The sequence below is a fragment of the Laetiporus sulphureus genome, assembly GCF_001632365.1.
Source record: "Laetiporus sulphureus 93-53 unplaced genomic scaffold LAESUscaffold_1, whole genome shotgun sequence".
Lineage (NCBI taxonomy): Eukaryota > Fungi > Basidiomycota > Agaricomycetes > Polyporales > Laetiporaceae > Laetiporus > Laetiporus sulphureus.
This window is the reverse complement of record NW_024468510.1, coordinates 1,632,804-1,657,389: the sequence shown is the minus strand read 5'-3', so window position 1 is coordinate 1,657,389 and position 24,586 is coordinate 1,632,804. Positions and strand designations below refer to the sequence as shown.

The following is a 24,586-nucleotide window of genomic DNA, read 5'->3' as shown; positions in this document are numbered from 1 at the left end:
AACAATGCCAGCCACGTGACCGGCACGGTCATGAATTCAAAACAGGGCGATTTACTCTCCCTTTTTCTGAGTCGCTATTCGGGGCGCGCGGCATTTGCGGAATCGTCCAGACCTCGCACTGAGCTCGCTACGATGCGCTCGTTCATAAATGCCCTCGAGTCTTATATTGGTGCCGACGTTCCTCATGCATCTCCATATCATGACTAGCCGCTAGTAACGTCTCCCGCCACCCTTTAACATCACCATGCAGTGGGCTGTGCGAGCAACCCTCCAAGGTGAAATGGACGAACCGTTGCCCTGATTCCACTGCTACCAGGTATATATTCAGCCATTCTTGCTCGCAGATGGAGGTGCAGAACGTCTCCTCGTCGAATCAGCCTCCCTCTTGTACATAGTTTTTCTCTTTATCTTACATTCTCTTCTATTCTACATGGACCCAATGCTTCCCTTCGATGCCATCCTCTTTCCTGCCGACGAACGGCCTCCGCATCTTGTGGCGCTCATGACCAGCCCTCTAACGATGGCGATCTCCAACCCACCCGAGCCATACCGTTGCGGGAGAATACCTCACCCGGAAATGTATATGGAGTACATCGCGGAAGGACTCGGCCCTCGTTCCTGGAGATTTCAGGTGAATAGAACTCAGCGCAGTTCATACATCACCTTCCAATTGAATTTATTTCTGTCTCCCAGGTCGTAGAACAGCTCGAACACATGAGCAGAAAGTTCTCGACTCCATACATCCTCTTCTACCCGATTGTCTCCCGGGACGGTATGCCGTTTCCGGTGAACAAGTGCATACGTGAGATCCAGGGCCAGACTTTCAACGAGGCGAACGCATGGTGTGGCAACATCATCATCGCAAAGTATCGCGACCAAAGTTATTCCACGATGATGCATGCTACAATGGCAGATTTTCCAATCCTCAAAAACTGGCTATCCAAACCCAAGGCGGTTGCAGGTCAGCAATCTTCATCTCAGATTTTGCACGCTTTGCGTTACTGACAACTCCGGCTCATAGGGCTCATGTAGGCGAGTGGACACCTGTCGGACAGCCACAACTGGCTTTCATACACAGTACTTTATGTTTCGAGAACAGACTATCAGACTAGTGCAAGCCGACCTCAAAAGCCTACGCTTCATCTTCATTTAGCGAGGCATCATGTTGATCACTCATTCTCGGTATTAACTTAGGATTGTCGCTATATAGTACATACAATAGTCTGTCCTAGATAATTCACAGCGCTCAATCACACAGACAATTCAAATTATAATTCAGCATGCCCCTGTCCATGCCTGCGGCTATCTGCAATTTTCATATTTTCCACTTGCTCCGGTGTTCGAGAGTCCTTCGCTTTCTTCGGATCGCAATGCTCCGGTACCGGGCTTGCAGGGTCGATCGGTGGATGAGATACACGCCCAATCTTGACGTACTTCTTATGTTCAGCATAGAACTTCTTCCAGTTCTCGACGCCCTGCAGGAGCCATGTTTCATAACGGTCCGATATCAGGACCGCAGCATGGGCGTCCATACCTGCAACTCGCTTTCGCTTAGTCCCCGAAGGTCATGCGTTAGATGCGTGCTGAAGCAGCCGGTGCTGTACGCCCGGGCAGCGTCTTTTCCGGCGCTGAAAGAAAAGTTTGCACCAACGGTCGACTCGAAAGTTGCAATACGTACAGCATGTGGTAGGGTCCTCCCGGACCGTACGTTCGGCGGCCTGCGCTGACATCGTAGACATCGCCATCAATCTGTTCATAACAAGGTCCGTGGACGGAGCAAAAAGGGATGCACTTCATAAGACGTACGGCTAGATAAACCGGTCTCTCGGGATTTGTACCATCGAACGTGGCCAGCATCCTCTCGGAATACAGACGTTGATTCGTCTGCAATACACCGCCGATAAGCTGAGACAGCCACGCGCAGCCTGTTGGACGTAAGCGTACCGGGATCAGCTTCTTGATGTTAGGCAGCTCGTGCTCCCATAGGTAGCTGCCAGTGAAGAACTTGCCCGCGAGCAGCAAGAAAACGATCGCGTACACGATGAACTTGAGAAGCCCCAAACAGCCGACCTCTGGCTCCTCAGTTGGATCGGGCTCCTCAGCTCCAACTTCCTCCCCCCGCGCCACCTTCTCGTCTCGCTCCTTCTTGCGCCGCAGCCATGCAGTGTGTTCCTGCTCGCGCTTTGTGCGATATTCAGAGTAGCTGCACGCAGGTCAAGGGTTCTGAGCAGAAAAATAGAACAAACTCCGCTTGACGCACCCGAGGAACGGACGGTTGGCTGCCTTGGTGGAGACCATTCTGCTGGGGTCGACTGGGTCTGGCACCTTTGTTTCGCCCTCGTCATCCACCGGAGCCTCTGTCCAAGCCGAGGCTGGATCATCTGTCTCTGTATCACGAGAAGCGGTGTTGCCTCCTTCCGATGGCACCTGAGTGGGACGTTTCCGTGCGGCACGGCCACCGCCATCACCCTCGGGGTTTAGAACCCAAGACATACCAACGACGGGTTAGTTGATTCGGGGCAAACCTGAGCGTGTTCGAGTGCAGTTTACGCAACACCCTACAAGATGATGTCCAAGTCGTCTGTGACCCTCCAGAACTTGCAGCCTGCTGGCGCTCGACGTAGCGTTGTTGGCAACAGCATGCCTCCAATGGCAAGGCAAGAGCAATCTTCTTGCCACTTGAGGAGGCGCCCCGCGTCATGTGATGCAACGTGTCCTAAAAATCGCCTTGCTCCGACCACCCTTGGGAATGGGAGTAAGTCCTTCGGCCATACCTGCTCGACGAATACGATGCTCGACGGAACGGTCGATCATGATCGTTACGGTCACGGATGTAAATCTCGAGTGTATTGACCGGATGGTTTTGGAATTCGTACAAACAGCTACCGTCGGGCGGCCATCTGATGGTACAAAAGCAGTATTAGGATTCTGCATTACCAAAGACACAGTGAGATGGCGTATTAGTAAGTCACAACCCCTAGCGATGTGAATAAGGGAGCTCGTAAGGTATTAGATGTACAACTATAAGGAGACAAGTACGGATGGGAGATGCGTATACACCCATCCTCAAGCGTAGACAACTGTCTTTGAGGATAGAGGAAAATGCGAGGAAGTTAGATAGCAAAGTCGATGAAGATTAGCTGCAGACGGTTCCAGGGAGCCCGATGCAATATGCGATGGAACGAAATTGTGCGTGCGAACAAGATTGTGAGCGAGGACTTGATGACTTGATGACATGACGCCGGCCGTGGGACATAGTGAGAGGGCATGTGAGAGCATACGAGGCATACCGGCGGTGGGTAACATAAAGCATAGGAGATTTTGAGACGATCGGGCATACATTGGCGAGGAAAATGAGGATATCCCTCCGCTCATTATGATGATCGCTCGCCGCTGGTCTGTGCACGCTCTTGCGCAGCTGCCCGTGCAGAAATCGTCACGTAGGCTCCACCAATTTCCTCGTCGTTCAGCCCTGGTGGCATTGATGGTGTCGACCCGCTCGATGCCATCACAGGAGAATCACCGTTAGGACCATCGTCCTCGTCATCGAGCTTGATTCGCAACGCCAAGAATTTTGGAGTCTTGATGAACTGCGGAGCAAGTGATAAGTTACACATTTTACGAGTAGGTGAAATCGTTACTCACTTTGGGAACCGAATCCGTGGCCATGAGCCGGAACACATGCATCTGGATGCGCTCATACAGCTTGATCATGGCCTGCAGCTGTGTCGCATTGAAGGCATTCGCGTGGTCGATATCCACCCGCCCTTGAAAGGCTTTGCCGCTCAAGCCCGTGATGACCTCATTGAGCCATACGGAGAGCTCGTTCCGCAGCCCGTGGTCAATGTTGAGCTCATTCGGACTCGAAGGAGCCAGATATGTGTTGTAGATAACGAACGCTGTCTGGATGAGGGTCTCGTGATGACGCTCCATCGCGACCTGACCTGGCGTAGCCTTTTGGCTAGGGCGCGCCGCAGCTGTGGAAGCCATAGCGCTCGAAGTGATGTGGAACTTCCTTCGCAAATCCTGGACATCCAGATAGAAAGATAGATTTTCCTCGCAGAAATTGCTCCGCAGGAAATCACGAAACAACGATCGCAGTTGAGGCTCCTCGATGATGTACTTGAGGCGATCTGAATTGCTCTCCTTCTGCTTCTGGTCCGCGTCATGGCTTGCGTTCAGCTTCTCGGTCATAGAAATCCGGCGGTGAAGCTTCACATCAGCGCCAGGAGCGCTGGGATCCCCAGCTTGTGTTTCCGACGTATGGTCATCGGAGGATCGCGTGCCTGCCATGTTTGACGAAGAAGGATTCGGTGAGCCCCGCGCCCCGTCTGGCATGTCCCAGCGAGCTAGCTGCCGACCCTCCTCAGTCACCCTGTAGATGGCCTTCGCCGTACAGCGGAACTCGCCGACTTGCTGGAAGATAAATCAAAATGAGCCACTTGGAGTTTGACTCGCTAGGAATACGTACCGCGATTGAAGAATTTTGACCTCCTGAGGCACCGCGCACGGTAAAGATGATGGCCGAATCATTGTTCTTCCGCTTGTCGCTGACAAGCTGGATCAACCCAAAGCGCACAAACTGCGCAGCCATCTCAGCCGCCTCTTCTCGCCCAATGACTGAGGTGAAGTCACACAGCCACTCCAACGCCGTCACAGCCATGAAACAACACTTGTGAGTCATCGATGTCTTGCTCCCGATGGGCCGTTCAGTAATGTCCATCAACGCAACCCCCTTCGACCGCTCGTGATACTTTTGGAAGGCATCCATGGAATCCAAATTCTCCGGCGGATAGTTGGGGTGACGACCCACGAAGCGACGGAAGAGAGCAGTGATCACTGAATGCGACACAATAATCTCGTCGTCGACGGATCTTCGCTCGAGATGCAGCAATTTCATGCAGATGGGTTGCGTTGCGAACGCGTTGGCGAGGTGGTCACCGCTGATGCCATTCTTGCTCATGAACCGCTCCAGCACGTGGAGTCCCTTTGGAGTGAGGACGTAGACGCCCCGGTCCTTGAACAGGTTGGAGCCAGGGTCCGCGGCATTTTCAATGAGACGCGCATCCATGAATTGCTGGCACATGGCCTTGGCCATTTCGCGGGTCATGGAAAAGGTGGTCGTGGTCGTGGTCGTCACTATCCGTGAGGGTTCTCGAGGGTCAGGCCCACGATTCGATTGGGAAAACTTGAGCGAAGCGAGGTTCTTTGCGGCATCGTCACTGAAGAAGGATCAGCTCCAAGGTGTAGGGGAGCAGGTGAGATTGAATTCGCGTACGTTGTGAATGAATTATGGAAAGTCCGAAAGAACTGCTTGTTCGATGAAAGCTCCAAAGACACGATGAGGGTTGCGAACAGGTCGAGCGTATCCTAAAGGTCAATCCAGTGAGAAGATTGGCATTGTGATACACGCCGTAGCATTAGATGCGAACCTTGAGGAATGGTCTGCCGCGTTTTGTGGTCTTCATCATGTGCGACGAGGACGACGCAGTCGCCGCCGAAGACACATCGGAGGGCATAGTTGGTCAAGAAAAGAAATAGAAACAACCACGAAGAAGAGAGGGGGAGGGGGGAAAGGTGGTAGAAGGAGGAATGAAACGGAGGATAAGAAGCTGGGCAGGGGAGCGCGAGAGAAGATTGGAGAGGACGCCGTGGGAAAGGTCAAAAACAAGCTTTCGAAATCTCCCCTTATCGGTGCGCCTAAAACAGGAACGGCAGTGCTGAATATTGTGTTTTCGGTAACCACGGGGCCTTACAGGCAAAATAATTTTATCGCCGATTTGCGTGCGTCGCCAGGCTGCATTGTTCGTGTGAGGCAGCCAGCGCCTCCGCAGGGCCGCCGCCAACAAAACGTGCTCGAACCTCGTCCTCGCCCACCATCCAGCCGGTTGCCAGGCGTTCTTCAGCCGCTCCCCGCCATCATCGCCCCAGCGGGGCGCCTTCCCCTCTTCCTTCGGCGGGCTATGCACGTCTGTCGTATCTGCGTCCGACGAGCCCGGAACGGCTCTCGCACTCTCCGACGCTGGTATCGATCAAAACCAGGTGGCGAACGCAGTTGAACCTCGCATGAACGGATTACTTCCTTCAGGCTAAGCCAAATTTGTCGGGCAGCATCCAAACCCAAGAATGACCATATCCGTACCCGGCAGCCTTGACGTTGTCCCTCAAACATGTATGCCGCATCTGAAACGGCATAATCCCGCCCCACGAGCCAGCATACTCATCTAGCGCGACTGTCGGTGTCCGCGACGGCCTGCAGGCATGTAACGTGGTCTACGCGAGCGCCACAGCCGGCCTGCGTCACGTAACGATGCGCAATGTGCCTCACTCGCGTTGTTCAGCTACCGTTGGCGAGCGAAACCAGGTCGTCTTGAGTTCTTCCTTCAGCGCCTGAGTAGGTTACCCCTGGGGTCTTTTGTCCGGCATGACGCGGCATGACGATTATGGATAATCGGCCCGAGCCCAATTCATCTTGGCAGACATCACAATTCTTGGCGGATGTCACAACTACCCATAATTCTCTGCTGAGCATGCTGTGCGGAAGTTTAATTAAATATCCAAATCTGGCAGGCTTTCCGGTGTGGCTGAGTGTCTGGTAGGAATGGCTTGAACTTATAGCATCATGACCATGGAGAATGTAATTATCATTGGTGCACATCACGGTCCACCAGATGACATATTGACAGTCAGAATTTTAATAATGTAATGGGCAGATTGTGTGAGGAATGAGATATGAGAGTGAAGAAGTATGAGATTTCAGATTTGAGTGAGTAGCTAGGCAGCAAGGGAGTGCAGGCCAATATAATCAGTTTGATAAAAAGGAGCAAGACAGGGAGGTGGAAACTATTTATTGAGGACTATGGAATTAGCTGAGTGCGTACATAGTATCTAAAACATTGATGGCTAGCTAAATGAACCAATGGATGTGGTGCATTATAATGCACTGTCACACATGAGACAAAGGGCAGCAGCACAAGCAAGGCAGATGATGAAGATGCATGAAAAATCACAGTACAGAGAATTGGAGAGACAGATCTATGGCCATTGTGCAGTACTGCGGCATGCACCCCCCAAGATGTTTTTGACCCTGTAATATGCCGTCAAAATCCGATTTAGTACGTTACAAATTCCCTTTTATGGCAATGAATTCACAATATCAAACTGAATTTACCTCGAAAAAGCGCTGTCGCAAATGGAAATGGGTCTCTGTCTGAGGTGATATAGAATGAGGACACTAAGGATGCAATGCTTTGTGAGTGTTGCCAGTAGGTGGCTACATAGTACATATGCCGTTCGTTTTGTACATTTATTTCAATGTCTTACCGCACTCTTAATTTTCATACCCATTCACTTAAATAAAAGTACAAAAGGAATGGCACAGCCACCAGCCATCAAAATATTACATAATAAAAGAAAACCGACAAATGGACATAATCACGAAGTCACATATCAAATGAGCAGAGGGACCCCGTCATGCGCAAGCGCTGAAGGAAAAAAAGTCGAGACGACCTGGTTTCGCTCGCCAACGGTATCAGCTCCGCCCGAGCGATTGCAGCCGGATCTCATCATCATGACCACGTTGTGCACTTAGCACGAGTTCCACACGGGCTCGGAAGCTACTGTGGTCCCGCCGACGCATGCTAATGCTCGTTATAGGCATGAACGTCCCCGACATCATGATGTATTGATGTCCGAAATTCTCTCCGACGGCGCATGACCCATTATAGCGGGCTTGCGTGCCTGTCTTATTTAATTCGCGACGCGGTTGTATCGCGACGATGAAACCGTCTCTGTCTTCATCTCCTGCTTAGTCTCATACTGCGCTATTTTGACAGGTATGATCGTCATGATACTCGCTCGAGCTGTCCTTGGATTTTGCTACAACACGTAATCATCCAGAGCAGCCAGACAGGTCCGGCCCTCTGACGAGTTTCGAATTCTCTAGACGATTCGCAAGGTGCACGGCAATCAAGTGACATAACCTCAATGAGGTTGTTACGCATTGCCTAGCGATGGATCTATGATAACCGCACGGCGGCGCTCGGAGGTAACGTATGACTCTCTATGGCTTTCTGACGACGGTCCGTATGCTTCAGTCCCGTCCGAGCACACAGATATAAGCAAGTCTTCGTGCTCGATAATATCATTCGGCCATCAGCAACGATTTCGCGCACCGCAATTTTCTCACAATGCGACAGCAGCCCACTTGAAGAAGCCGCTTCTTGTTGGTCTGCTTGACAATGATCACGCTGGATGAGATGGGTTTACGACTGATGTGATGGTAGTTCTGATATTTTGCGACACAACAACTTCCTGTTTCTTTTACCGCGGTTGTGACTCACTCGTGTTGATGCTGCAACTCGTAGACTCTCGCACCACCACCTCGTCTCACCTGCGGCTCATGTTCCGCGCCTTTTGTTACATGATGCCGTGCATTCCCGGGGACATGCCGGAGTGCGGCGACCAACGTTCGTGGTGGACTAGACATCGCGTGTGAGGTCGGTTCTGTCCCATTCGCTGTCGGGCACCAGGTGCACCTTTACATTGAGTTGTTCGGGTAATACTTGGACGTGGCAAATCTGTGGATACCTGTGGCTGTACAGAGAGGCGACCGGCGCGTCCTCATCGGAACCCTGGAATTAAATCTAATTAATGATCAACCTTTCATGTATTATTTCTGCTGCCTTGGACGGGTGGCGGACGCGCTTTCTTCATGGATACACACAGCCAAATCCTAAAATGGCAGCCGCGCTATAGTACCAGCACAATCACACTTCGATCAGCCTATGTTCTCACGCACGCCCTCCTCGACATGAACAACATCAACGTATGTCCTGATACTTGAGTCAGATTTTACGCATCCCGCGCTCACGACGTCTGCCTTATGTGTCATGTCGCGCCAGGATCCCGCAGCGATCGCGGTCCTTCTAGAGCAGCTGAAGGCATCACAAGTATGGCAAGACATCGTCAATCCTAAGACACAGAACACAGCCACTCCGAGCACTAACACCAGTAGCGTTCCCAGTTCTGAGCAGTCCTCTGGCGCCGCGGTCTTGGCAAGTCCTAAAATTGATACCCATGCAATCATCGGCGGCTCAGCTGCGGCCGATGCAACTGCTGCGCCGTCGTCGACCGTTGCCTCATTGCTGTCTCAGCTGCGTGGCACTTCGTCATACAGTGGCTCTTCTAATCCAATTCATCCTCATGTTCAATACCCTGCGACATGTAATGATTACCCGCCGTCGCAGGTTACAACCATTACTCCTGCATTGCCCGAGCCCGGCCCCAGCAGACCTTTGTCCACGCCGACAGTGTCGTCGGCCCGGCGTGAAGACCTTCGCAACCTCTCCTACAAGCAGACACTGCCCCATCTGGCTCGCCTTTCCGAGGATCCAGGCTTTGTGGAAGCTATCTCGACGGTAAAGCCCACGCCTGCAACGCGACTGCCTCGGTCGCTAACCTATTTGATGCATATGATAGCTCAAGAAGGAACAGGCCGAGCTGGAGAGACAGCTCTGGGAAGAAAGGCAGGCGATACAGTGCAGCCACGAGGAAAAGGTCAAAGTCGCGCGCACGAAGTGGGTCGCCGAGTTTGTACTTATCAGGCGACCAGGGCGGCTGATCGGCGTCACCTCCACAGGGCGAGCATGATCGGAGCTGGACTCACACAGTATGAAGCCGATGTTCGCGTTCCTCCGTCATGTGTCTTCTTCATCTGATGGGCCCCATGCTGACTGCAACTTGCCGGCGGAACAGACGATGTCGGCCGCCTTCCGGCAAGAGTTGCAGAAGTTCGACGCAGAACGGGTCCTTCCTGCCTGGGATGGTCTAGTCTCCAAGCAGCAGGCCAAGCTCGAAGCGTTTGGAGTGCCCACCATGTATCCGACCGTGATGATTGCAGACAGAGAGGTACGTGGCAGGCTGTGATTTGCACGCTAGGCGGATTCACCGAGCTCCCTCGCAGCGCCAGCAACGTGTGATCCAAGTGCTCGCCGGAATAGGCGACAGTGAAGGAGCGTGAAGACCATTCAATACGATCCGCAGCCATGTTCGCGGTTGCTTGAATGCGAGCATAAGTGCATCTGTCAGTGTTTAATCCAGACTCGGTCCACATCGGCTTGATCGTGCAAGGCGGAAGCTTACCAGAGACTAGTGCGAATCTACTCGTCGTCATGATTTCACGCAGTCCTCGTTCTCTTGGTCCTACTGCATGTTGCGCGACGGTGTCTTCTGAGCATCTCAAAGGCATCTAGAATGCCTATCCTGAGAGATGTGACTAATTGAAAGGATCGATCATCGCGTCAAATAGAACCTTTTTGTGACAGATTACTAATCAGCAGTAGTTTCTTGCACGTCCATGGAGCTGCGCGAGCTGCGCCGTCGCACCGACAATGCAAGAGGTTTACTTTGCGGAGCAAGCTCGCGACGTCGGGCCTATCCCATCGTGGGTCAATTGTCTGCATGCTTCAAATTCGAGTTAGAACAAGGTAGTCTGTCGGGGTACAATGTCAGATCCGCCCGTCCCTGACTAGAGCCGATTTGTCGACCGACCTGGGCAGTAAGCAGGCATCTCGTGTGTGTTAGATGACAGTCCTGGGGTGTACCTTGGACGTACACACGCGTCACGGCGCAGCGTTGCAATTTGGAACCCTCCGACCACCATTCTGTGAATGTGAACTTGGAGAGCAGCGAACTGTGGCGCGGGAGCATTGTTAGGCGCCTCGCGTACACATCCGGCGCTTACCGGCCGGTTATCCGTGGAAATGATGCTGATGGCAACTACCAACTGGACGTCCTGCAGAGGCAGCAATGCTGCCAATGTTGGATGTTTAGGAGGTGCACGATAAGCACGCACAATATGGCGAGCAATAACGTGTGGCCTGGCCACGTGCAGCAAGACAAAGTCTTCATCACCGATTGTGTTCTTGTCCTGAGATTCAGATCGGGTACGACTACCAATCTACAAATGTCGTAAATTGACTATTTGCCGACGGGTCCTTACCGCCCTCCCCTTCAGGGTTGTCCCGTTCTATCACTCGCCTTTCCGCCCATGTCGTGAGCAATCCACACTTTACCGCCGTTCGGTTCTCTTCTTTTCGCGACCATGCCCTATGTCGACCTGGTCTCTTCTGACGACTACACGTCTATCTGGTACACTACAAATTCACCGAATGGGAATGTCGGCGGTTTCGACCCGGCAAAGCCGACCATTGTGATGTTGCACCCGGTTTTCTTGGACTCGACGTGGCTGCATCCACAGATGGACGACCATCGGCTGAACTCGTGCTTCAATATCATCATATTCGACACGCGTTCGACAGGTAAATCATTATCAAGACCTACAGGTCGGCACGACCTCTGGGTAAACGCCGCCGATCTCGCGCATTGCTTCCATGTACGTGACAGGTGCATCGCGCGGCACTAGTCAAACAATGATGGGCGGAGTAACACTAATAACCTCTGACAGCACCTGTGCCTGCCGCCTGCACATATGTTTGCTCCGGAGCTAAATGCATACGCAGCCCTACGATTAGCAGCGTTGTACGTATTAAATGACTGGCCGAGAACTCGTGCTCAGCTTCGATCCTAGGTTTCCCGACCTTTTGCTTAGCCTGACGTTGGTCAACATTCCTGCACAAACAGAGTACGTTAGGTGTCTTCTATACTTCTGTCCCATGGAACTGACGTATTTTCCAGAATTCGTACTGTCTTCGAGGCTTTCGAAGAGCTCACACAGTTATGGTCGTTTTCTGAAGATCTAGAATCGTTCGAGTATTCTTGCAAAGAGCTTCTAGACTTCTTTGCCGGCCAAGTAAGTGATGTGATATGAACTACGCGAAGATCACACTAACAATGATTCATGCGCGTCTTTGCACGGCTATTTCCCGAAGGACGCACACCCGGATCTACAAGACGAGGTACAGTCGCTTGCTGCCAGCCGCTTACTGTGTGCTCACACACATTCCAGCTCGTCGCGTACTGGGAAGTACACTATCCGCCCTTCCGGAGGTCACATGTCATCACAAATGTGAATCTTTTCATGAACGTAAGCAGCCTTGAGGCCCTGTTGGCAATATGCTTAGGTGGCCACTTTCTAGCGAAGACCACTGACCCCGGAAGAGCTCGCCTGTGTAACATGCCCTACCCTTATCATCCAGGTACATAGCATTCACGCAATGAGTGATCGCTACTAAATTTTTATCAGGCTGAGCGCAGCCAAACACATCCACTAGAATACGCAGAGCGCGTTGCAAACAGTCTTGTCAATGTACCAGGAGGATGTACAGTGTTCTCGGTCAAGGGTAAGGGTATTGCCTCGTCCATGCACCGACTGCAACACTAATTCTTCTGCAGCAAGCCAAGGATACCTCTCTATCATAAGTGCCTCCATCGTCAACCAGGTCTTCAACAAGTTCCTTGCCCGTCAGCCTCCAGCGCGCTCTGATTCCAAGCGTCCCAGCATTCCCCTTGCAGAGCGCATGAAAGCTGGTCTTGCGAAGCTCGCGCAGTTACGCAACGAGCCAACTTTTGTCGACCGGGATCCGCTCTCGCCGCTGTCGTTCTCATGTGTCTCTCCCGAGGTATGCAAGAGCCAGGAGGAGACCCGCGCAACATATCAGAAGGAAGAACGCACGGCCTTCTCTCCGCTGGGCCTTGATGGGCGGCCCCTCCGCAAGTGCGTATCAGGTAACTTGCCCCATACCAACTGATATTCACTCGTGACAGGTTCTCAGAGCGAAAGGATCACTGGCTGGACAGCGGTTCGGATGGTTACTCCTACTCGAGTACGCAATATCTGCCTCACCTTCGTCGCTAACGCACATCTCACCGACCCGGCTGCGTATCGCCAGGCGCCCAACTGTACAAGGAGAAGAAGCGACAACAGAAGCCCTCTCGCCGGCGAGATGATAATGACGTCGGTATCATGCTGCCGCCGTCGGAGCCAGTGTCTGAGGAACAACAGGTTTCTCGACTCCGGCGTGCGACGATCAACCCGAGCGCAGTCGACAAGCAGGTTATTAAGGGCTCCATGGCGAAGGTCGTCGCGACTGGGGGAAACATGCCGCTACCGCGTTTGCTGCGGTGAGGGTGGTCACCAGTTTCCCTCGTCTCACGGGTGCGGGTGATCCTAGGTGCCAGCGCGCCTGACTTGAGCACGTACCGGCGAGGGGGGGGGGGAGGGGAAGAGACGCATACGAATATCTTACATTTCATTTGTTCCGGGTTATTTCGTTCGTGGGTTCACATGCATATATTGGTTTCGCTGCATTTTTGGACGTATCTATAGACCAACGTCACTATGACGCACGCGGGAAAAGTACTTCGGTCGGAAGGGTGTATAGTCGCTATAAAGTCATATAATTTTGACTCCGAGGCACACTTGTATCTAGCTAGCGCCTACCGTAACCAACAGGGACATCTAGCGATCAAGAGAAGCCACAGCGCGATTGAATTGCAAGGCAGTCCGAACGTCCATACAAAGTCCAAAGATATTAGATGCTGCCCTCGGCCATCTTCGCCTTGTAATAGCGAACCATCTCCTCGAGACCCATACGGACAGACCAGCGCGGCTGCCAGTTTAGCACCTCCCTCGCGCGGGTCGTATCAGGACGACGCTTCTGCGGATCGTCCGTGGGGATGGGCTTGTAGACGACCTGCACTTGGCGCTTGGGCGCCTCACCATCTTCGCGCTGAACCTTCTCGACGATCTCGCGCACAAGCTCCGCGAACTCGCCGATCGTGAACTCGTCCTGATTTCCGATATTCACGGGGCGCGTCTCGTCGGAATTCATGAGCGCGATGAGTCCATCGATCAGGTCGTGAATGAATTGGAATGAGCGCGTCTGCTTGCCGTCACCGTAGACGGTCATGTCCTCGCCCTTGAGCGCCTGGATAATGAAGTTGGACACAACACGGCCATCGTAAGGATTCACTGAAAACAGAATATTAACGACTCTTTGCGGGTTCTGGCTGCATCGGACACCACGTACTGCGAGGGCCTGTAAAGAGGTACAATTAGGTACAAATGGTGTCACATTGAACGAGATGCATACCATATGTGTTGAAAATACGAGCAACACGGACATCGACACCCTCCTGGCGGTGATAACCGTACGTGAGTGTCTCAGCTACTCTTTTTCCCTCATCGTAGCAGGCCCGAGGGCCGATCGGGTTGACATGACCCCAGCTTGACAAAGTAATCAATTGAGCAAGATTCTTTATTAATGACTAGCAACACTTACTAGTCTTCGGGTTGGGGGTGAACCTCAGGATCACCATATACCTCTTTGGGGGCGATCATGAATGACACGTGAGTAAGGGACGTTGCTCGACATACCAGACGTGCTAGAAATTAGGAAACGCGCTTTCGTTCGCTTGGCAAGACCAAGCATGTTGAGCGTGCCCAAGAAGGATGTCTTGACAGTGTGGATCGCATTGAACTGGTAATGAGGCGGAGATGCAGGACACGCCAAATGATATATTTCTATTGAAGCCACGGTCACATTAAGCGATACACGTCACCGTCGAAGAATGCTCACGATCGCACTCCGTCATGTAAGGCTCAACGACATCGTGGCGAACTAGCTCAAAGTTAGGATGACCGACCCAATGGCTCACAGTGGTCTTGGAACCGGTAAAGAAATTGTCCAGCACGGTGACTTCATGTCCGAGCAGCATTAAACGGTCCACCAGGTGAGACCCCACAAAGCCAGCACCACCAGTTACAAGGATGCGCTTGCGCTTTTCAGGCGGAAGAAGCTTTACTGGAGGGAAGCGTGTCAAGGTGGTGTAGGAAATGGACTTGGTGTCCGGATAATAGACGGCCTCTGCATCGTCGCCGGCCCCAGCCTGCTTCTCCGCGCTGCGAATGTAGTGAGGCTTGAGATAGAGAGAACGAACAGCTTCCAAGGAAGCCTCGCAATCAAAGCCGAATCGTTCAAAACCGACCGTCGTGATCTCCTTGCCGTTCTTGTCGACGGTGCGGAACTAGCGAATGAGGATCGTCAGTTCTCCTGTCCGAGACGAGTCTCATGCGAGCGCTGGGAATCGAGAGCCATAGCAGGTTGCGACACATGACATGGCAATGCGAACCATACGGCTGTTGCCTAGAGCGTGCCTTCCCACATAAGTCGACGATGGCGGCGGGCTCACCTGTGAGTTGGACGATGCCATGGGTGCCAGCGACGAGGATGACGGGGAGGACTGACCGTGCCAGCGAGTAAGGAGGCCTTTTATGCGCTCGTCGTGCAGCCAGACTTGACCAGACCAAGATGCTCTTTGCAGACGTCCCTCGGCGTCGCCCGAGCCAATCAATGGCCCTCCTTGCAATATCTTCGCTGCATCTCAGTCATTGCCGTTGAACTCCCTCTACCATCAACAACCGGGGATCACACACTGTTGAACGTTTCTGGGTTGTTAAATATTAACACTCAACTGTAGCACCCCCGAACTCTGCCGCTATGCCTCGCGCAGCCAAATCGACAGGAAAGGAACGGCATGACCCGCTTCATGTTCAAATAGCAGAAGACGAGCTACATGCGAAATATGGCAGAGTGTCTCGGCCTGGCAAAAGAGTGAAAACAAAGAATCCTAAACCGGATGATGAGGCGGGAGAGGTGTGTCGCCCAGAATATGCCTCGCCGTGTCAGATCGCTCACAACTAGCCGACGAATAGGTTATCCTGGATTCAAAGACGTCAAAAAAGATCTTCCAACTTGCAAGGGAGCAACAGGAGGAGCTGGGACCATGGGATGATGGGGAGGAAGAGGAGGAAGATGACGAGGACAGGGCCAACTTCTCACTAACACGGACACAAGAAATTCCTGACGAGGACGAGGATGATCTCGAGCGTTTTGAAAATGACGACTACGAAGAAGAAGTGGAAGAGATTGTGAGTGAGCCCACCAACGCTGTCCTGGATTTATTGATCATATGTAGGAGGTAGACGAGAATGACATGAAGACGCTCGATGCACTCCTTCCTGCAAATGCTGGCGAGCGACGGACGCTGGCCGACATTATTTTCGCAAAACTGGAGGACTTTGAATCCGGTCAGACGACCATAATACGGAAAACATCGGAAGGTTCGGGAACATGCGTATCTCCTGGAGGCTTCATTTACTGACATTCATCCTCCAAGACCCCAACCGAGCACCAGATCCTGCAGCAGGGCTAAATCCCAAAGTGGTAGAATTATACACAAAGTGCGCATATAGTTGGCCTTCCGCCGTGCCACACTGACTTCTATCGCCACACTTCCAGAGTCGGTCTTGTCCTCTCTAGATACAAGTCCGGCCTGCTACCCAAACCCTTCAAGATTATTCCCTCTCTCCCTGCCTGGGCGCGTATGCTCGCGCTCACGCGCCCTGAAAACTGGACGCCACAGGCCTGCCATGCCGCGACGCGTATCTTCATCTCGCAAATGAAGCCACCACAGGCCCGCATATTCCTAGAGGGCGTGCTGCTCGATGCGATCCGCGAGGACATTCGACTGACAAAGGAGGGTGCAAGGAAGATCAAGAACCATAGAAAGCTGAACGTGCACTATTATGAGAGCATGCGGAGGGCGTTATATAAGCCAGCGGCATTCTTCAAAGGGATTGTGTTCCCCCTCTTGAATGTATATTGGTCTTGCATTCAGAACCGGTTGCTCTGAGCTGATGGTGCGTTTTATAGACAGGCTGCACATTGCAGGAGGCGGCAATTGTTGCGTCTGTGCTAGTTAAAGTGAAAGTCCCGCTTTTGCACTCGGCCGCTGCGCTGATTCGACTGGCCAACATGGAGTACTCAGGTGAGCGCGATAATTTGCTCCGAGGAGGCTCATGTTAACTACTGTAATTGTAGGCCCAAACTCCCTTTTCATCCGCGTTCTCCTCGACAAAAAGCATGCACTACCATACAAGGTGGTTGACGCGCTCGTCTTCCATTTCATCCGCCTCTCGAACACATACAGAGCCCGCAGTGTGGGCGATGTTGATAAGCTTCCCGTGCTCTGGCATCAGAGTCTCCTGGTATTCTGTCAGAGGTGCGTTCTTTCAGTGACAACCCGTTCGCTGTGTATTCTCACAATTAGTCACCCTTTAGGTATGCATCCGACTTGACACCAGATCAAAAAGATGCATTGTTGGACGTCGTGCGCGTGAATCCCCACCCACAACTTGGCCTAGAGATACGAAGAGAGTTGGTCAACTCCGCTGCACGAGGAGACCCGCGCCCTGATGCTGATGGTGACATCGCAATGACATGACCTTCGAGGGGTTTGTATCGGGTCACTGCAGGCACCGGTGCATCTCGTTGTCGAGGAGAAAAACAAAGCACCTATGTTCAGCAAGTCTTCAAGCTGCTTATGTTTGCTTATGAGCGTTCAGGACTTGGGGAATCCACGCAGAGTTTTTCGTAGTGGTTTATGTGTATATCAGTCTTCTATGTGCTTACATTTTCGACTTGTAAGCCGCCTTTCAGATCGTACGCGTGACACACGGTCTTCAATCTTTAACGTTCAACGTGCGCTATCATCACTCGCTTCCCCCGAAATACTTCGCATGTGCCAAGCTAGCCACAAATAATTGCGGTGTGTTCGTCATCTTCGATTCTCATCCTCGCCCCCAGAAGCATCCAAATGGGGCTGCTTTCATCTTTCAGCCATCGGCGGTAGCAGCTGCGAGCTGCCTAGCCGAGCTGTTTAGCTGCGACTTGCGATCGCCTGCTCATGGACAGCAGTGTCCAATGGCAAGTTCAGCTTCTGGCGACAGTCGAATTGGCTGAACCCATGTTTGAGGCTAGTCTCGGAGTCCTTGACCGGAGAGCGAGGGTTTGGGGCCTGGAGAGCCAAGCCCGGAGAACTTAGTGTGGAGAACGCGCAACTATCTGAGAATGTTGCTCGTCGAGTCGTAGATCATGGAACCTAAAGCAAAATACCTCCGGGACGAGTGAAGCCTGCCCAGGTTGGAAGGTGCAGCCAATGCGGTTACCGACTGATGCTCATCGCAATAGCGACCTGTCGTCAATGTCCGAGAAAATAAGAGGCAAGATGGCCGCCAGCACTACGAAACGGCCTCTCAGAGATCTTCCGAACTGAATGATCGGTCTGCAGGACCGTAGCTGAACGATACTGACGAAATGTACGCGGCAGAACAGCAACGCAAGTTCGACGAAAAGGATCATCAATTGAAGCGGCAGATGCATGCTCTCCAGCATACTGCTCCCGACGCATTTGAACGCGGCATCTGTATCGATCAATTCAATGAGGATGTGGTCGCGAAGGTAGAGCCATGCGGACGGAGTGTGTAAGAAGTTATGCTGTCAGTAACACGTTCATGATTCATCGCCCTCGGTCACGGCACACTCATCCGTTTAATCAGTCAGTTTTCGTTGATAAAGAAGAGTACGAGGCTGAACCTTCGTATGTCCTCTGTGACAAGCGGCTGCAACTATGCTTGATACAAGGCGTGTTCTCAGAAGATCGAATCATCGGCCCTAAACATTCCTGTGATGGCTCCTCAGAGTTAGAATCATCTGATGGATGAAAAGAGTTGTAAATATTGTCCAGGTATCTCCCATCTCCTGTTATTTCGCTATACAAATGATCCGCACCCTGGAGTCAAACGCCTGCGGAGAAAATTGATACCATATGACGGTGCGTCGACGAACGGTACTTCTCCACTTCTGATAGCTAATTGACTGCTGTTTAGTGCATGTCTAGGCATTTCTGCTATCGATGCGGTGAGGCAATCACACAGCCTAACCGACGGCAAGAAATACGTTCAGCCCTATCAGAACACTATGGATGGTCACGCTATCTCTCTGATTATGCCTAGTCAACTTGTTCAGCTTTCATAACAGTCCGATCTTCACGTTCTGCGTGTTGGATGAGCTATCACTCGGTTTTGATCTACGTAAATTCCATCGTAAACGCCTTATTTAACAGCGGCCGACCGGCGATATGGCATCGCTTCTAACAACGATACATACACTCGAAGGCCCCGTCGATGACCTATTTTGCCTTTTCTCGCTGCGCCTCCTCCGGCGCGCACCAATTCACTCCTTTTTGCAAGCTTTGCAGTTGTTCACTTGTACGATAGTTGATTACACAGGCCGCTCGTTTATTTCAATTGTACAATCAGTCACTGCTTTTACGCGCGACATAATCATGAATGAGGTACTACACGGTACAAATTTCATCTACACTGTTATATTTAGCCCTGTGCAGCGGCAGCAACATTGAGGTTCGCGACTCCATCCACAACCTCTTCCGGTATGCCTTCGATGAGCTTTGTGATCTGCAAATGAAGACTCATCAGTATTATATACCGATTACGAACACCTCTCGGTCATACCTTGCCAATGGCGATTGTTCTCCCTAAATACCGTTACTTAGATCAGTAAGGGAAGGATAGTACGTCCTAGAGCACTTACCCTCGTCTCGCAAAGTGAACCGACCAAGCTGAGGATAGTCTACGAAGCGCTCAACGCAGATGGGTTGTTGCGTTTCGAACAAAGCGACGATTTTCTGGCCTGAGATTGTGCGCATCATCAGTTCCGGCACGCACGCGCTCTAAAAGAGTATGAGTTACCTCTCTTCGCGAACTGTGGCGGCTTTCTTGACTTTCTACCTGTTGCCTTGTCGAAATAGTGTAAGAGGGCCTAACAAACCGGTTAAGAGGCCGGCAAGGCTTATTATGTAAAATCTGGCGCACCGATAGTGTCACCTCCTCAGCAAGCGTGTGAACGTGCATGACTGCTGAGTATCCGGGGCAAATGATGTTCCTGTGATCCAGGATCGCAAGTTGCGCCTCAAATTGGCGAACAGCGTGTATGGGCTTAGATGGGCTGGTCAAAACAAAGCCCGGGCTGATATCATCGTCTTCGGTGCCGCGCAGCCGGACGCGCACGTTGTCGCCGCAAAATGCAGACTGCACTTCCTCCTCCATTTCGTTGTAGATCGCGGAGACTTCAACGATGTCCTTGTTTGGCATGAGAACAAGCGATTCGCCCTTGCTCATGTGGCCAGATTCGATCTTGCCCACGACGATAGTACCCATGTCTTTGTATTTCTCGGAGACGGGCATCATAAGGGGTGCATGGATCTTGCGACCAACCATCGGCATGGTGTCAAGCTGCTCGAGAAGCGATGGCCCTCTATACGCCCGATCAGTACAACATAGCTTGCGACTCCAAAGAGCTTCGAGCCAACTCACCCATACCATGAGCAAACGTCAGGCGAAACACGGTCCTTGAGGTTGGCACCCGTATACGCCGAAACAGGGATAAAGATAACGTCTGTCTTGATGCTGAAACCGGCGGCACGTATGAAGGGAGTCAGTTTTTCTTTGATGTCGTCGAAACGGGCCTTTGACCATCCGACCGTAGGCTCATCCATCTTGTTAATGACACAGATAACCTTCGACACGCCAGCAGTCTTGACCAACATGATGTGCTCGCGCGTTTGTCCACCCCTCTCAAACCCTGTCTCAAACTCGCCCTTCCGAGCGGAGATGACCAGGATTGCTACGTCCGCCTGCGCGGCACCTGAAATCATTGACGGAACGTACGTTTTGTGACCGGGCGCATCGAGGATCGTGTAACGACGAGAGTCGGTCTCAAAGTAGCCACGGCCCACTTCTACCGTCTTGCCCTTCGACCGTTCTTGAGGTGTTGAATCCAGTGCCCAGCTCAGATACCACGAGTCACGGCCTGCTTCCTTTGCCTCTCTCTCGTACTTCTCCATCGTCCGTTTGTCAACCGTTCCTGTGAGATATAGGAGGTTGCCGCCCATGGTACTCTTCCCGGCATCGACATGGCCAATGAATACTATGTTTAAATGCTCCTTGACTGGTAGCAGAAAATATACCCAATGAGCACGACGGTCATTAGACACATCAACCTTTGTCACGCACTGCTGCCGTACAGGTCCTGTAGCGTCGTTTCATCAGCCAGCTCCTGCACCTCCTGCGCGATCGCGGCGGTATCAGTCTTCGCCTTTGCCAAAGAGAATGTTTTCGATGTTGCAGCGGCTGCTGGAGCTGGCGAGTCCGACCTCGAACCTGAATGAGAAGAAGACTTCGCAGCGGATACGGCAGGAACAGCAGGGACGGATGGTGTAGATTTGGGCGCCTCTGGCTGCTTGGGAGGCGGGGTAGCAGCGGGGGTAGGCTGAGAAGCAGAAGGAGGGGGGGTAGGCTTGGATCCGCCGATGTTCAGTGAGATGGTTGGAGGCGGGGGCGGGGCTTCTGTCTGTGGTGGCCGTTCAATCGGAGCAGGAGGTTGAGCGGGCTGAGCAGGCTGTGGCGAACGGAAACCCTGTCCTGGCACAAAGCTGAAAGCATTTGCGTTCAGTCTACTCATCGTGGCGATAGAAAGATGGGATATCGGACAGATCAGCAAGGAAAGACAAACGATTGAGACGATGGCAGGAGCAGATGGAGGTGACTTGTAAGCGGCCCCGAGGCTGCAAGTTTTCAGTCGACTTCCATCTTAGGCAGCTAGCGCTGTAATGAACTTGTAATAACCATTTCACTGATGACCAGACTACAGAACCTACTATCCGTACAGTACCACGGTCGAACATTGCCCTTCCTTATTACCGTAAAGTACATCCTCAAGATAACATTTTGAAAGAATATTCACATCTATGGCCTTAAGCAGGTGTGTGAAGGAATTGTGGTTCGTATACTGCCTATTTGGCTGGCATGCCAACTCACCGAAAGTTGAGGGCAACAGCGATCGGACGTACTCGATCGGGTCTGCAATACGGTACTCCGGTTAGTCAACGTCACGCTACTATGCAGAAAGAGTCATATCGAGATTCGATGGAGGTATTCATAGATGGAGCAGCCCTCAGTCTTGAAATTTTGAAAGCTTGACGACTATTGCACAATAGGGGGAGACGTATCGTGCGATTTGCCGGCTCGAGTGATCCTCTCAGGAAACGGGCACGCAGGAAAGTAATGACAGATACCATCAAGAGGGGCAAATAAACGAGAAACATATTAAATGAGATCTATAGCGCGACATGTGTCTGCTGAGGTTGGTTACGAAGCCCTTTGATGAGGCTTGAATCGCCAACGGCCATCTCGTAGGAAGCGAAGACAAAAGCAAACGCAGAAGAATTCTGCATAGAAGATCTGCGAAACGCAGCCGGATGAGACGGAGCATACGAAGGCTGACGTGCCACTCACAAATAGCAAACAAACGCACAATCACCGTGAATCTGACAACACGGCTCGGACACCCATTCTCTCCCATTACTCGTCGTCCTCCCCATCCGACTGTATTTCTTCCTCTACATCGTCCATCACCTCTTCCTCGTTGACGTCCTGCTGAGCATCGCCGGCAGTAACAACACCGTTTGTCGTGCTGTACGGTTCGGCAATGCCTTGATCGTGTCTCATTGAGTCTTACGGATGAGAGCGATCGCTCTCTGAGGGTTGTTCAGCGTTGCTGAGGACGTCTATTCCGAACGACATGTTTTCGACGTCAGCTCGTGTCTGGAGCCCACGCCGTGACCGTACGAAAGAGGGTGTTTGGGACTGTTCTCCGCGTGTGGAGCGTGCTGCGGCTCGGATATTGAGGAGGACACGAGAGATCAGGACCGGAGATTATCTGTAAAATTGTCAGCGTGTCATTAGTAGAGAAAACGTGAGAAGATTGCTTCACGAGTCCAATAAATAAGCGACAACATTTGCAGCACTCTACCATGTCCGTTGTTATGAACGGCAGAGTGATTAGCATCTTCCAGAAGATGTGACGTGGGCGGAAAGAACATGCACTTACGAAGTTCATGAATTCCAATATGGTCACTAGTAAGTCCAGTAATAGTAGTGCTCTAATGATACGCTTCAGATGTCGTCAAATTGTTTCCGACTCCACTTCTCACGTCAGTTGAATCGTGCCTATGAAGATGGTGGACGCAAATGCTATCTGAGCTCAGAAATCCATAGTCACTGTTCGATAGTCATACCGTCTCTGAGTAGCAACGCAGCAAGCGACGGATTTCTCGTTGACAGGAGATTAGCAATGGCTGGTCTATGTTCAACATATAGCTTGCGCCAGAGAATTGCGAGCGTCACGATGGCGGCGACCATACCAACGACGTCATTGGCTATTCTCACTGCAGCGGGATTATCAAAGAAGTGTGGGAGAAGCTTTCTAAAGTTCAGACTCACATCTATTGAGAACCATATCAGCAAGTACGATATTATTGAGGATACCGGCTTACACACTTTGTAGCGATGTCTTGCGCTGAAGTTGAAGTGTAGGACTGGATGCATATGGCTGTCCTATCCAATATGACCACAGAATATAATATTTGGCGGAATTCTCCTCGTGAATTCGTCATAAGTCTCTCAGGAATATGTCGCGATCAAATGAAGCGTACCAGTGTAGAAACCTACGACCACATTGAAAACCATCATCGATGCGAGGAGCATAGCAGGTCGTCGGTCGCCACCTGTCACGACGTATACTCGTAATATGGTAATCACTTCGCTACATTTTGAGCTGTGATGATTTATCACGAAGCATACCAGCCTACTATTTGAGATTACCCCAATGAGTATGGAAACCAAATCGCCCGACAGGGTGTTTGCCATACAGCTACGAGATAATGACAGTCAGACACGGATAAATATGGCAACTGGGAACAAATCTCCTCTACAATATCAATAAATCCGAAATACATTCCATCGAGGCGATGTTAAACAACATACCATTACTGTATAAAAGTTCATGACATTCCAAACAGAAATGCTAGCATAGACCAGTGCAAGCATCCGATTGGCAAAGAACAAGCATGCAGAGAACGATCGCTCGCCCCAGAATAGCTGGACCTCATGGCCAAATGCAATGACATGGTCGAAGAATATGAGTGCTATTTGAATGGAAATCGTCAACGATCAGTCAGTAATAAGCGAGAAATGTCCGACTGGCCTGCACCGGCTATAATGGTATAGTTTATCGGAAAACTAATTGTACATCATTCAATGCAGGATAGTTCCAACTACGTGAAGTGACACACCTTTCTTCCAGTAGAGCGATTGCTTCAGATGCTGCAGTAGACATGTCTGAGTAGAAGGATCGGACTGTGAATTGTGAAGTGAGGAATAGTGGGCCTGTCTATAAGCCCATATTCCATCATGATCTAATGTTAAATCACCCGCATTCCGCATCTCATCTCACATGAGATCTTCACCGACGTTGTCAGAGCGTTCCTGGATATATCCAGCTGACGCGACGATCTGACCGCACATACAGGCTTGCGCAACTGCGTACGGGAGCATACACTCTCATCCTCTGTGATGGTGAGCGCGCAGATCGGTAATATAGAGGCCGAAAGCGCTGCTGCTGCTGCGCACGTAACGACTACGCTCTGTAGTTCGGAATCGCATGACGAATGCGCGGTGGTGACCCGCAGCGCAGTCTCAGTGATGGATTTGGCTTTCGGGGTAGCTGCCGAGGCAGATGAGATGCGAGCGAGATTGCGCTGCATAGAAGAGGCACTGTGGCAGTGACGCGCAGGGTGGAACGTGTTTGTAGGAAAACGAGATCATGATAGAGGTGCAGGATGGCTCAATTGGCACTGGGAGCCG

General features: G+C 51.7%; 12 protein-coding genes across 12 annotated transcripts; 4 read left to right on the top strand and 8 right to left on the bottom strand.

Annotated features, from left to right (window-relative positions):
* Positions 1–439: 439 nt before the first annotated feature.
* LAESUDRAFT_690288 (uncharacterized protein) lies at positions 440–1,103 on the top strand (the record flags this gene model as incomplete). The annotated part of the gene is made up of 3 exons (XM_040906062.1): positions 440–631; positions 694–961; positions 1,022–1,103. 3 exons carry the CDS (start codon positions 440–442, stop codon positions 1,030–1,032), a joined length of 471 nt encoding a protein of 156 aa, XP_040770617.1. The 3' UTR covers positions 1,033–1,103.
* Positions 1,104–1,165: 62 nt separating this feature from the next.
* Positions 1,166–2,644, bottom strand: LAESUDRAFT_719424 (cytochrome b5). Its single transcript, XM_040907624.1, has 6 exons — positions 2,261–2,644; positions 1,945–2,203; positions 1,807–1,884; positions 1,679–1,749; positions 1,535–1,628; positions 1,166–1,475 (listed from the first exon to the last, which is right to left on the bottom strand). The coding sequence occupies exons 1-6, from the start codon at positions 2,296–2,298 to the stop codon at positions 1,269–1,271; spliced, it is 747 nt and encodes a 248-aa protein (XP_040770616.1). The 5' UTR covers positions 2,299–2,644; the 3' UTR covers positions 1,166–1,268.
* A 730-nt stretch (positions 2,645–3,374) lies between these two features.
* On the bottom strand, positions 3,375–5,519 carry LAESUDRAFT_754116 (uncharacterized protein; the record flags this gene model as incomplete). The annotated part of the gene is made up of 5 exons (XM_040911848.1): positions 3,375–3,590; positions 3,646–4,416; positions 4,472–5,222; positions 5,279–5,370; positions 5,433–5,519. 5 exons carry the CDS (start codon positions 5,517–5,519, stop codon positions 3,375–3,377), a joined length of 1,917 nt encoding a protein of 638 aa, XP_040770615.1.
* Positions 5,520–8,891: 3,372 nt separating this feature from the next.
* Positions 8,892–13,087, top strand: LAESUDRAFT_639132 (alpha/beta-hydrolase; the record flags this gene model as incomplete). Its single annotated transcript, XM_040903521.1, has 17 exons — positions 8,892–9,419; positions 9,481–9,578; positions 9,641–9,683; positions 9,757–9,909; positions 10,149–10,225; positions 10,687–10,820; positions 11,061–11,395; positions 11,468–11,541; positions 11,591–11,644; positions 11,698–11,812; positions 11,892–11,918; positions 11,969–12,046; positions 12,099–12,158; positions 12,206–12,308; positions 12,355–12,676; positions 12,727–12,785; positions 12,852–13,087. The coding sequence occupies 17 exons, from the start codon at positions 8,892–8,894 to the stop codon at positions 13,085–13,087; spliced, it is 2,496 nt and encodes an 831-aa protein (XP_040770614.1).
* A 267-nt stretch (positions 13,088–13,354) lies between these two features.
* Positions 13,355–15,345, bottom strand: LAESUDRAFT_29640 (NAD(P)-binding protein). Its single transcript, XM_040901874.1, has 7 exons — positions 15,154–15,345; positions 14,541–14,988; positions 14,339–14,485; positions 14,244–14,286; positions 14,055–14,188; positions 13,992–14,000; positions 13,355–13,933 (listed from the first exon to the last, which is right to left on the bottom strand). The coding sequence occupies exons 1-7, from the start codon at positions 15,172–15,174 to the stop codon at positions 13,494–13,496; spliced, it is 1,242 nt and encodes a 413-aa protein (XP_040770613.1). The 5' UTR covers positions 15,175–15,345; the 3' UTR covers positions 13,355–13,493.
* A 116-nt stretch (positions 15,346–15,461) lies between these two features.
* On the top strand, positions 15,462–17,247 carry LAESUDRAFT_638730 (cell adhesion protein byn-1; the record flags this gene model as incomplete). Its single annotated transcript, XM_040903487.1, has 8 exons — positions 15,462–15,617; positions 15,677–15,892; positions 15,940–16,084; positions 16,141–16,204; positions 16,263–16,620; positions 16,677–16,791; positions 16,845–17,025; positions 17,085–17,247. 8 exons carry the CDS (start codon positions 15,462–15,464, stop codon positions 17,245–17,247), a joined length of 1,398 nt encoding a protein of 465 aa, XP_040770612.1.
* Positions 17,248–18,119: 872 nt separating this feature from the next.
* Positions 18,120–18,839, top strand: LAESUDRAFT_710177 (uncharacterized protein; the record flags this gene model as incomplete). Its single annotated transcript, XM_040906745.1, has 4 exons — positions 18,120–18,263; positions 18,362–18,488; positions 18,550–18,636; positions 18,703–18,839. 4 exons carry the CDS (start codon positions 18,120–18,122, stop codon positions 18,837–18,839), a joined length of 495 nt encoding a protein of 164 aa, XP_040770611.1.
* A 253-nt stretch (positions 18,840–19,092) lies between these two features.
* Positions 19,093–21,362, bottom strand: LAESUDRAFT_669404 (uncharacterized protein). Its single transcript, XM_040905401.1, has 7 exons — positions 20,897–21,362; positions 20,198–20,831; positions 19,697–20,138; positions 19,574–19,643; positions 19,416–19,514; positions 19,337–19,359; positions 19,093–19,279 (listed from the first exon to the last, which is right to left on the bottom strand). Exons 1-7 carry the CDS (start codon positions 21,342–21,344, stop codon positions 19,196–19,198), a joined length of 1,800 nt encoding a protein of 599 aa, XP_040770610.1. The 5' UTR covers positions 21,345–21,362; the 3' UTR covers positions 19,093–19,195.
* An 881-nt stretch (positions 21,363–22,243) lies between these two features.
* Positions 22,244–22,465, bottom strand: LAESUDRAFT_754110 (uncharacterized protein; the record flags this gene model as incomplete). Its single annotated transcript, XM_040911847.1, has 2 exons — positions 22,244–22,355; positions 22,401–22,465. 2 exons carry the CDS (start codon positions 22,463–22,465, stop codon positions 22,244–22,246), a joined length of 177 nt encoding a protein of 58 aa, XP_040770609.1.
* Positions 22,466–22,502: 37 nt separating this feature from the next.
* Positions 22,503–23,280, bottom strand: LAESUDRAFT_29533 (uncharacterized protein). The gene is made up of 6 exons (XM_040901871.1): positions 23,165–23,280; positions 22,960–23,109; positions 22,876–22,891; positions 22,773–22,824; positions 22,656–22,690; positions 22,503–22,601 (listed from the first exon to the last, which is right to left on the bottom strand). Exons 1-6 carry the CDS (start codon positions 23,178–23,180, stop codon positions 22,598–22,600), a joined length of 273 nt encoding a protein of 90 aa, XP_040770608.1. The 5' UTR covers positions 23,181–23,280; the 3' UTR covers positions 22,503–22,597.
* LAESUDRAFT_29532 (uncharacterized protein) lies at positions 23,281–24,177 on the bottom strand. The gene is made up of 6 exons (XM_040901870.1): positions 24,016–24,177; positions 23,928–23,962; positions 23,714–23,868; positions 23,533–23,594; positions 23,377–23,481; positions 23,281–23,318 (listed from the first exon to the last, which is right to left on the bottom strand). Coding segments are annotated over exons 1-6 (402 nt in total). The 5' UTR covers positions 24,060–24,177; the 3' UTR covers positions 23,281–23,317.
* On the bottom strand, positions 23,930–24,572 carry LAESUDRAFT_29513 (uncharacterized protein). Its single transcript, XM_040901868.1, has 2 exons — positions 24,016–24,572; positions 23,930–23,962 (listed from the first exon to the last, which is right to left on the bottom strand). Exon 1 carries the CDS (start codon positions 24,484–24,486, stop codon positions 24,145–24,147), a length of 342 nt encoding a protein of 113 aa, XP_040770606.1. The 5' UTR covers positions 24,487–24,572; the 3' UTR covers positions 23,930–23,962; positions 24,016–24,144.
* Between the last annotated feature and the right edge of the window lie 14 nt (positions 24,573–24,586).